This window comes from Aphelocoma coerulescens, chromosome 2 (genome assembly GCF_041296385.1).
Source record: "Aphelocoma coerulescens isolate FSJ_1873_10779 chromosome 2, UR_Acoe_1.0, whole genome shotgun sequence".
NCBI classification, from domain to species: domain Eukaryota; kingdom Metazoa; phylum Chordata; class Aves; order Passeriformes; family Corvidae; genus Aphelocoma; species Aphelocoma coerulescens.
This window is the reverse complement of record NC_091015.1, coordinates 107,411,504-107,422,914: the sequence shown is the minus strand read 5'-3', so window position 1 is coordinate 107,422,914 and position 11,411 is coordinate 107,411,504. Positions and strand designations below refer to the sequence as shown.

At 47.1% G+C, this 11,411-nt stretch overlaps 1 protein-coding gene across 1 annotated transcript in view; it reads right to left on the bottom strand.

The window, feature by feature from the left end:
- Positions 1-257: 257 nt before the first annotated feature.
- PTGR3 (prostaglandin reductase 3) overlaps positions 258-11,411 on the bottom strand; it is an 11,453-nt gene continuing 299 nt past the window's right edge. The window contains exons 1-2 of the mRNA XM_069004331.1: positions 8,117-11,411; positions 258-2,070 (exon numbers count right to left, since the gene is read on the bottom strand). The exon at positions 8,117-11,411 is cut by the window's right edge and continues 299 nt beyond it. Of these exons, the coding sequence (XP_068860432.1) occupies positions 1,146-2,070; positions 8,117-8,421 (1,230 nt within the window). The 5' untranslated portion in view covers positions 8,422-11,411 and the 3' untranslated portion in view covers positions 258-1,145. The remainder of the gene's footprint in view (positions 2,071-8,116) is intronic.

Here is an 11,411-nt window from a genome sequence, read left to right as displayed (position 1 = left end):
ACCCTTTAACTGCACCCACTAGAAAATCTGTGGCTGAGCATCAGTGCATGTACCAGGTATTGTGACTATATATTTAAAATGGTCTTGCTGTTTGTAACAGGGCTTCTGCAGATGCAGTGTTTGGTAAAAGTAGAAGTAGCAGCCTGATTATGGGAAGTCCCTTCAAGAATGATCAGTCAAATAACTCTGCAAAACAGAATATCTGAAAAAGAGCTAGTCAGCAAGAAACACATAAATATGAATAAATGCCACAAATATTTAAATAGCTTTTAAAACTTTATTTAATCTTCAAAAAATATACAGGGCCTGAACACACATGAACATGGCTCAAAATCCCACTTCAATAATCTTTAAATATGGACTAAGGGGAGACTGGACAATAAACAGAAACAGTGGAAAATGAGCAGGCAACAAAATGAGACTATATTGCAACTTGTAGTTAAAAATTTAAAAGAAAATTGCACAGCTGTTATAGTTACAAAATACAGGATTAAAAAAAAAAAAAAGTCAAGTTGCTTAATATTACTGACATATCAGAATTGGAGGATAAATTTCCCTGTGTAACCAGTCAAGGAATATTACTATGATCCATGATGCAACTGAATTATGATTATCATGTTTGTGACAGAAAATCAAGAGCATTTTTTTGCCAGAAACTTCAAAAGATTAATAGAGCAACCCAAAGATACAACTCTTTACTTATTCTTGTTCTAACAATTTTATTTTTAAATAAGGGAATCAAAATTGCTGAAAGATTTTTTTCTGAGCTGAACTACATATGAAGTCTTATCAAATCAGGCTGACAGACTAAATCTGCCTCTGCATCAAGACTTATTCTGTCAAGAACAATGTTCTTGTCTCACGCTAACCTAAGTGACAGTATCAAACACAGGCCCATTATGTCCCTGCTACAGCCACTGATTTAAACACTTTTAAGAAAAGAAAAACAAAAACCTGAAACCAAAAAAAAAAACCCAACAAACAAACAAAACCCTGCCAACAAACCCATCCCTTTTTATTAACACTTTAATGCTGCTTTTTAATATAATATCCATCACTAAGCTTAAAAAAAGAAATTGTTTCTAGTAAATCTGAGGCATAAAGTGCCCATTTTCTCTCTTCTGATTTATATCATTGTTCTGTTTTTACAGCTTACTGTTGACAGAGTGAGGTAATTCAACTACAATTTTTCCAATGTTTTTTCCCATGTACATGTAATCTACAGCACGGAATACAGATTCCAAGCCAGTGAACTTGCCCTCTGGAGACATGTCTCCAAAGTCCACCTCACAAACCAGGTCTCCTCTTTCATACATCTTGAGCAAATGCTGCAGAGCCATTTTGTAGTCAGAAAGGTAATGGTTCAAGAAGAAACCCCGGACGCTGGCAGACTTCTTCAATAGTTTTGCTGGCAATAACTCTGCTTTAATGGGCTGGAGGCCAGTGGGGTTTTGGTAGCCAGCGATAAACCCAATAATTATCAGGCGCCCTTTGATAGCCAAGGCATTGAGAGCCAAGTCGAACATCTTTCCCCCAACAGATTCATACACCACATCCACACCTTCGGGGTAGTCCTTCCTAAGCACAGATTCGACATTTTCAGTTTTATAGTTGATCGTACGGTCACAGCCAATGGATTTCAGAAAGCCACCCTTTTCATCACTGGAACAGGTTCCAATTACATGGCATTTTGCCTTCTTTGCAAGCTGCACAGCGAACTGGCCTGTTCCTCCAGCCGCTGCTGTCACCAGAACCTTCTTGCCTTCAGACAGGTCTCCCAGCTCTTTCAAACTGAGGTATGCAGTTGCGCCACTTACCATTAAAGTGAGAAACTCGGGTTTGACTGAGGGTAGAGGGACTGCTTGTCTGGCAGGCACAACTGTGTATTCAGCAAAGGAACCTGCTTTCACGTAGGCCACAGCTTGACCTACTGTGTAATCTGCACTAGCACTGAGTCCTAATGCTACCACATCACCGACACCTTCAAAGCCTATATCAAAGGGGGGTTTAACTGAGGCGTCATATCGACCAGCTGAGTAGTTTATATCAGATGCATTAATGCCGACAAATCTAGAAGAAAACAAAAATGTATTAACGAGATTTACTCCTTTACCAAGTCTTCATTGTATGAGAAACCTTCAATTCAAATTTGTGGGACAAGTACAAGATTTGCTGCAATTATCTATATATTTGAATAATGAGTAGACTCCAAAGACTGCTTTCATCAGACTTCCGTAGTTTCCATTCTGTTATTCTAGAATTACAGACAAATTTTCTAAACAAAAAGAAACAACAAAAAGCTGTAAAAAGTAAAACCCAAGCCCGAAACAAAACAAAAAAAAATCCTTTATGTTTTCCTTAGGTCCACTTGACCAAGCTAAACAAGCTAAAAATAAATCTCTAAAAGATTAAAGCATGAAAATTAATTGACCACTTCATACAAGATGTGAAAACACTGAAGAATAAAACATGCAGAGCGGTAAATATGTGGATTCTGGCAACAAATTTACATTTTTGAATATAATAATACTGTTAATGACTAATGATCATATTAACTATCGATGTCATTTGCAAGGTCATGTTACTGTAGGCAAGTACTTTTTAATTGATGGAGTCACTACAGCAAATTTGCCTTTTGATGTAGCTAATGTCAATGTTAAAATATTTTTCTTTATATAAATTACTTGCAACACATCAAAACAACCTTGCACAGAAGGAGTAAAATTGTAAAACTGAAAATCAAGTCCTACTGACCTCTAACAGGTGAAAATGGATGGTAATTATTTATTTATTATTTTTAAGAGAAAGATCGAGACATTCTCACAACTTGATTAAGCACTAGGAGATATTATCTAAAACAAAGTTATGATCTAGCTCAAATCCAAAGACTATTTATTTTTTTTAAGTAACAGTATCTTTCCACAGGCAAAAGAAGAGCGACTGGGGGAGGTTCTGCTAACTGGAAAATGTGAAAAAGAAACACATGAAACAGCAAGTGCCAAGACTGCTACTACGCGTGGATGTGACAACCCAAAAGGTGTACTTGACACCATGAAAAAGCTGCAGAAGTAGGCAAACAGTGCACTTTTAATTGTTGCAGTTAGCAACAAGCTCAACTCGTATGTGTGTGTACTTTTAAATTGCTTGCACACAGAGCGAGGAGAACTAAAACCGCTTTGCTCCTTTTGATTTCCTTCATTCTTTACAGCATGGGGAGCTTCAAACTTTCACCAACGTTATGTATAAAAAGACTCGTAAGCGTAAACATATCCATGCAAAAAATAGGTAAAAGTGACTGCAGCTCTTGGTATTCCTGACTTTAACTCGCTGCTCTGCCGCAACAACAAATGCCTACGTCTTGTTCGCAGATACAAAAAATCTTCTATTATCCCGCTTTAAGATGACTCCCGTACAGGAGTGCTAAAAGATGTATAAAAATTGGTAACGGAGTTGCAGCTTCCGAGGTAAACCGTGTCCCTCGGGCTCCAGGCGAGACGTGCCGGCGCTGCACCAGCCTCCTCCCGCTCTTACACCCCAGCTTTTGGGGAGGGGAGCGGAGGGTGAGAGCCCGGTGGGGAGCTGTGCTCGCCCCCTCACCGGCCTCACGGCTTCGCCCAGCCGGGGCTCTCGGTAGCTGCGAGGCCAGTCCGGGGCGCCCGCTCTGCCCCCGACCCCAACCCGCAAGGGAGGTCCGGGCTCCCCGCTGGGCTCAGCCTCCCTGCTCACGCTCCCGGCGCGCGTCCGCCTTGGCAGGACGCGGAGCAGCCGTGCCGCCGGCTGGGGCAGCGCACCCCGAGAAGGGCAGGCAACGCAGCGACAGGAGAACAAGTCCCCGTCCCTTTAAGACCTTCCCCTTCTCGGCGCTGCACGGCGGCGGCCGGAGCACAAAGGCAGGTAGAACAAACACTCTGAGGACAAAAACTTCGCGTGCGGGGAAGGGGCAAGTCGTGCGGGGGCCAGCCGCCTGCCGAGCAGGGCTCCAGCACAAGCACGGCTGCTTTTGTTCTGCACCGGAGAGGGTGCGAACCTTCTCCGCCCGGGCCGCACCGTAACTTGTGCGTGCGGCTGCGGGGGCCGCGGCGCAACTTGGTGCTGCCCGGCCGCTCCGGGCAGGGGATGCGGGCTTTCCGCGGGGCTGGAGCGGCCGGGAACGGGATGTCGGCGACCGGGCAGGAGCGGACAAAGCCGTGTGCGCTGCCCCGCTGCGCGGGGGGCTCGTCCGCATCGCCCGCCCGCCCCCCGCACAGTCACGCGTGCACACACACAGAGACACACAGACACGCGCGTACACGCAGCCGCTCCCTCCCCGTCTCTGCGGGGCTGCTGGGCCACGGGAAATGATCCTCCCTGGGCTTCTGGGTTCACCATTATTAATCAACACAGCCTGCCGTCTAGTCCTCCCCCGCTATTTTTTTTTAACCTCCTTTTTATTGTGTGCAAACTCAAAACTCCTGGTCGCATTGCATGGGCTTCCCCCCCCCCCCCCCCCCGACCCCCTTTTTTTTTTAACAAGATTGTTTAGTCTCTTAGATTCCTTGCACATTAAAACGATCATACGCACCGTCTGGATTAAAACATACTGTCTAATTTGCCTTGTCATTCCAGCTGACAGAAGTGAGGTGCTAGGATGTGCCTGCAGTTTCACGTATTATTTTGCTTTTAAAAGTAGGAAAAAGTATGAATTACAAGTTGAAGATCAGCTTACTAACTTCTGAGACTGAGGAGAGGAGAGAGCACAGAGGTAGCAATTACTTGAGGTGCTAGTGGGTTTTAAAAGCCCTTCCAGATCTTTTTCATTGCCTTCATTTACTTTCTTACTTTAAATCTGTTCTTTAATTTCTAGTTTCTAGTTGAGTTTTGCCCCTTACATTTCAAGATGCAAACCTGAGGGGGGAGGTGTGAAAAACCCTTGAGATTGGCTTTTCTCAAAATAATTATGCACATTGAGTCACTCGTTTTATTTATACTCAACAGTGTTGAAACCCCTCGAACTGTTTATTATAGAAAACAGGAGGACACTGCCGAGGGGAAGAAATGCTGCTTTTCGTACCACAACAAAGAGTGAGACACCGAAAACCAGCATCACAGCCTTAAACACAGACAAAACAAAAGTCATCCAAACCAGTACTACACAAGAAAAACATTATTTAGACCAAACACCCAGTAGGAATAGCCCTCCACTTTTCCCACTGTGATGCCTTTAGTCACCGGTTCAAAAAAAGAAACTTTCTCAACCCCTCTTACTCCCTTTTCTATAAACTTTGTTCTCATCTTCCAGCCCAAGAGTAAATCCTTACAGGTATTTTGGCAATGAAATGCGTCACTTCATCAAGAAAATCTCGAAAATCCCCCAACAACTTTAAGAAGGACCAAACCTTCACAGCCTTTGGGCCTGCAATAAAATGGAAAACCCTTGCTTCCACACTGGTCCCTCTTTCCCTCCCGGAAAACAGGACAAACGGACATATGAAACTTAAATGGCTTCATTAAGGATTTATCACCTTTCCCCCTCTTCCTCTCCCACACAGAATCACAGTAAAAAAACCTGCTTAAATTAATTCCTAGCTTTGAAGGATTTTTGAATGAAAGATGGGTTATTTCTTTTCTGTATAAAAAAAGTAGAAATAAGAGTTGCTGGCATAGCTCTCTACAGGAGAAGAAAGTTCCCCCTAACTGCATCTTATTTTAAAATATCTATCCACACACAGATTTTAATTTCCTATTCCCATAAATCCCAAACCAGATTTTATTGTGGTGAATGAGGATTGTTTTGTATGAAAAGCTCAAAGCAATTAATACTATTCATGGGCGTGACTGGGACTAAAATGAACAAATCTGCAAAAGCCCTCTTGGAATGCAAGTCTTTCATTGTTTTGTTTTTAATTGTATGCTTCTACCTATTAGAAAATGTATAGTGGTATTTGAGCTTGGTTGTTTGTTTTTTTAAAAAACTAAATAGAGTCAGGGACTCATCCTTTCAGGATGGGATAGTCCTTCTCCAGAGTGACAAGAGAGGAGGAAACATTCAGAACTTGCTTCCTGCTGCTGATTGTATATAGCAAATGTTTTTCAGCAACATGATTTTGTGTCTCCTGTGATATTCTTCAGAAAAGAATAGTAAAGAAAGAAGAAATGCCACAAAGAATACAAAATGCATGAACTCTACATCTAGACTTCATCACTCACCTCTTCCTCCCCTTCATCCCCACTCATGCATGTGTACCAGTACAGGAACACGTGTGTAACAGGATGATGTGTTAAAGCCCAGCAACTGCCTGCCTGAAACTGTGGACCAACTCCTGCCTTTATCGTGGCACAAGCCCTTTTACCATGAAGTGTGCATGTCCCACGAGCACCCAGGGAGCCCACCCAGCACAGGGAGGGAGGAGAGGGAGAAGGGAAGAGTTACATTGGAAGATATTAGAAAAGAAAAAAAAAAAAAAAAAAAAAAAAGGAATAAATTTTAAAAATTTACAGGAGGGTGGGCGGGGGGTGGGATGAGAAAGACTCCAAGCGCATGTATGGGGGGGGAGGGGATTTGAGAAACAAGGATGTTGCTCTGCCTTGCATTACTAGAGTAGAGTACTTGATACTTGTATCTCAAGTCTTTCGACCTCTTCTACAGAAAGGAATTTAACTCCAGCCGGATGGCTGTTTTCACGCCATTACTGTTTCAGTCATCAGTGGATGCAGCAACACAGTATTTTAGACTTTTGAGGTTTGGAGGGAATTTTGGTCTCAGAAATCCTAGTGGGAGATGTCAGCATCGAATTAAAGTGCCACAGCAGCTTTCTCATCAGCTCCTGGAGGAGCCCCTGTTCTTTCTCCTTACTCCTTCTTCACCCTGTATTTGTGTTACATATGGACACATACATGTATGTCACACATACACGCACAGTCACACACTGCCTTAGTAGAACTTGTAGCATTGTTCTCAAGCCAACTTAGTGCGGCTTAACATCTTTAAGCTCCCACGGCGAATATGGCAAGCTATGTGTTACTACGATTTCCTTGCTTGACAAGAAGCTGAGAGTGCTGCTCTCTCCCATGCCAGCCACGCAGTCTGCTCCAAAGTTCGCGGAGTTTCGGATTCCCCTCGTGAGCAGAGAAACCTCTCAGCTTTAAAAGGCTTAGTTTTAGCGCAAGGAACGGCGGCGTCCATGAAGGAGCCACCGAGAACAAACAGGTTTTATGGAGACAGCTGTGGGGGAAGGCACATTTTGTCCTCGGAGTCTTCATTTCATGGTGAGCTGGGTCGGCCCGCTCACCACGCTAGGCGTGGGATTTACGGTGTATTATGCTAAGCAAAATGTCACGTCCTCACTCTTCGCCCGACCCGGCTCCTCTCCAAAAGCCGCCAACAACCGCGGGCCCGCGTCCTGCGAGGGAGGCCGAGGCTGCCCTGCCCCCTCCGCGCCGCCCGCGCTTGGCGCGCAGACCTGGGGGTGGTGCCAGGGCTGCCCGGGCGGCGGGCCTGGCCCGCGGCCTCCCCGGTGAGTCACGCCTGTACGGGGGCGAGGCCGGAGAGCGCCGTGCGGGGCAGCGGGGCCGCGCCGAGGACACAGCGGCCGGGCCAGGCCCGCCCGCGCACCGCGATGCCGGGGCGCTGTGCAGCAGCGTCCCCGGGGGGGTTGTGCGGGTGTGCCGAGGACATGCTCACGCCCCAGGCACTACGTGTGTGTAACGAGCCCGGGCAGGGCCCAGGGAGGGGCTCTGCGAGCGCTTCCCGCCGTCTCACTCCCTGCTCGGCACTCACCGAACGTAACACTCGCCTTTCCACCCCCCCTTGGCACAGGGGCCCTGGGGTGTTTCTCTTCCTTCGGGCAGGCGCACGCCGGGAGCAGCGCGCACAGACAGACAAACAAACACCCCTGCCACAGGAGGAGGAGGAGGAAGTGTCACCCCCACACACGTGGACAGGGCGACAGGGCCGTAGCACCAGCCGTTCAAAACAACACCACCAATAAAATGAAATTAACAGTCGCCAGATGGCGGCTGGTACAACTTTGGAGCCGGTCTCCGAAGTGAGGGAGCATTTTGGAGAGGGCAGGCCATAAGGTGCCAGGAGGCGGCGGAGGCCGCGGGGCCGGGGCGCGGGGGGCGGGCGGGAGCTCACCTGTTCCTGACCAGGAGGTCTCCGTCTCCCGGGAGTGGCACGGGCGAGTCCTGCTGCAGGGTGACCGCCTCCCTGAAGTTTTGGCTCAGCTTAGTCACCACCAGCTTCTTCATGGAGCTGGGGATGGACGAGCCCTGGAAATCCAGAAAGTGACGGGAGTAGGACATGTCCAGGATGGGCCGCGACCAGCTGCCACCGAAGTAGGACCAGGCGGGAGCCGCCGCGGCGCAGGTCGGCTGCTGCCACCGCCACCACCGCGCTGCCCGGGAGCTCAGCAAAGCGCCGCTTTTCGCGCTAAAACTCATGCCCTGCCTCGGCTCTCCTCTCCCGCCCTGCTCGGGAGAGCTCCGGCTCGGGATTCTCCAAGCAGCTCGCAGGACGCGCCGGCAGGAGAAACTCCCCGCTCGCAGCTATGTGTGTACGTAAACAGAGCCCCCGTGCAGCAGGTTCTCCCTCCCCTCCCCGCCGGCCCCTCCGCCGCACGGAGACGCCGCCGGAGGAGCAGCGGCAAGATGGTCCCCCTGCAGCAGCCGCTCGTCTTCTGCCGCCGTGGGTACTACCGAGGGGCGAGGCCGGCCCGCTCCTGCGGCCGTCCGTCCCGCCAGTGCCTGCCCCTGCCTGCCTGCTCTGCCTGCCAGCGAGGCAGGTGTGCAGCGGGCCGGATTGTCTCCTAAAGGTCGTGGTGGTGGTGGTGGTGGCTTTTAGTTTGCACCCTGCCTCTGACTAAGGGGTTTAAAAACAGGGGAGGGGGAGAGGGGGGGAAGACAGACGGACAGAGAGAAACGCCTCGGATTACCCCCCCTGCCCCCTTCTTTAGTTTACAAAAAGAGGTATCTTCCTCCAAAAAAAGAAAAAAACCAAAAAACAAAAAACAGGAGGAATAAAAAAAAAAAAAAGCAGGAAGAAAGCACAGTAAATTATCGGCGGGGAAAGGTTAGAGAAGTGGGGAGAAGTTGCAGCTAATCTCCTAATGTTGTTATTAGCCGCCGCCGAGGAGCCGCTGCCCGCGGGCGGACGCTCCGCCCCTTCCGTGCGAAACGTTTCACTTCCTCGCAAGGTGCTACGAATCAACCCCGAGACGGCGGCGGCGGCTCCGCGCCTGCCGCGGGAGGGGATTTAAACGGGCGAAGCTCTTCCCGCCGTCGCTGTCCTGCCGGGAGGGGAAGGGTAACAGGCTGCTGTCGGTTTGCTTTGGTCTCAGGGGTTTCCCCCGCTCCCTGATACTGCCAGAAAAATCTTACCCTCCTTTCCCCCCTTGCTTCTTTCCTTCTTCTTAAAAAAAAAAAAAAGAAAAAAAGAAATAGTCACCTCTCGCTGTAGATTACTTTTGGGTGAGGGAACCTGTGCAGGGAAGCAACTGGGTCAAGGGCCCGAAGTCAATGTTGTGATAGAGCCGCTGGTCCCAACTTGGTACAACTGCGTGGAGAGAGGCAATGTTATAGAGATGTTGCACTGGTGTCGCGTGTAGTTCCCAGAATTAACTCCATCCTACCAGTATAAACAGCTCAATGCTTAATTGTGCAGTAGTAAAAAGAAAGAAAATCCCCTTCTGCCCGAAAAAGAACAAAACTGCAGTTCCAAGTGTTTTCCTTTAGGAATCAGCTGGGTAGTTTTTATTTGCTTTCTTGACTTAAAAAAAAAAAAAAAAAAAAAAAAAAAAAAAAAAAGAAAGGGAAGAACCCTTCTGTTCTCGCAGCTAACATTATATAAATCCCCAGACACATACTGTGCAAAATGTATTAGCAGTATGTTTCATATGCTGCAGTTCTCGCTCTGCAATCTGTTGGTATTTTAAAGTAAGGATGAACTGTAATCTCCCATAAATCATTTTTAATTCAATGCCGGGTAGACGTGTGCCACGGCGAAGTATCATCTCCTGCCTGCCTCTTTTTTTTTCTCTTTTTAAGTTTGCTGGAAGAAGACCTCTGCTGAAGTTAAATCAGCACATGCGTCTTGCACAGCACTTTAGCAAGTGGATTATAATAACAACCCCCTCAACGCGTGTCTCACATGAGGAATCTTTTATGCCGTGCTGTATTAAGACTTCTTTTTTTTTCTTTTTTTTTTTTTTTTGTCATATTGTTTAGCTCTGGGAAAGGGAAAAAAATGAAAACAAAGCAATTAAAAAGATTGACAGGTATGGGTTTGTGTGAGACCTATTTGTAATTGTCAGGGTGACGTGGGCAAGAGGAGGAGGAGTAACAAACTGAAGCAGGAAAAGCAGCTCGATGTGTCTGTCTATCAGTTGAGACTGTCTGAGAGCCCTGGGATCCGAATGTGTGTTATATTTCAGTGAAAAGAGAAGAGAGGGAGAGTGGATCTCTTTCTCTCCCAGGAGTTTAGGGGGGGGGACAGTTCACGTTAATCTGTCCCACTCAGTGAATGTCTTTTCTTCCTCCCCCCCTCCCTCTCTGCACACACTCTCCGGGGTTTTTCTTGGTTTTGGCAAATTTTTTTGTGTGTGTGTGTGTGTTGTTTTTTTTGGTTTTTTTTTTTCTTCTGTTGCAGATCAAGATCAGCCAAAAATATCCATGATAAAAAATGTGTTTGCATTATATCTAGTAGCAGAAGAAGCTTCGATTTGTGGAAGAGAAAAAAAAGGGAGAGCAAGAGAGAAAAGTAGTCCTCTCCGGTGGTGACACTGTTTGATCTGTGACTGTTTGGAAGGTGGAGGAGTGACTGACATTTCCCATCCGGTGTATATGTATGTATGGGGGCTTTACTCCTTTTTATGATTTGCTTCCTTGCTCTTAGACTAAGTGCTGGGAGGAGAAGGAGAGACTGGATCGACCTCGTTTTTTGCACAATGAACAAACTATTACCAACGCAATAAAAAACCAAACAAACAAAAACCCCCCCAACAACAACAGCAACAACAACACACAAATCCACGAGCTTGAAACAAGCCAGCGAGCGAGCGAGAAAGTTGCGCTTTGAGACTCTTTGATCTCGGAGAAAGCCTGAGAGGGGGGGAGTGACTGAATTTACCGTCTCATCGCCGCCGCTTGCTCGGCTCTCCGCCGCGAAGAAGGAGGAGAAGACGAAGAAGTGATTAAGGAAAGGAGGGGGAGAAAGGGAGAAAGAAAAAGGAGGAGAAAAAAAAAAGGAACGAAAGAAAGATAATGGATTTGGGCTACAGATTGAACTGATCAAATCTTATTTATTTTGCACATCTCCACTGGCATCTTCCCTGCTGCTGCTGCTGCCGAGAGGACTGAAGAGCTTTGTCTTATAAGGAACTTAAAAGAGAGAGAAAGAGAGAGAGTGTGTGAGAGAGAGAGAGGGAGGAAAAATT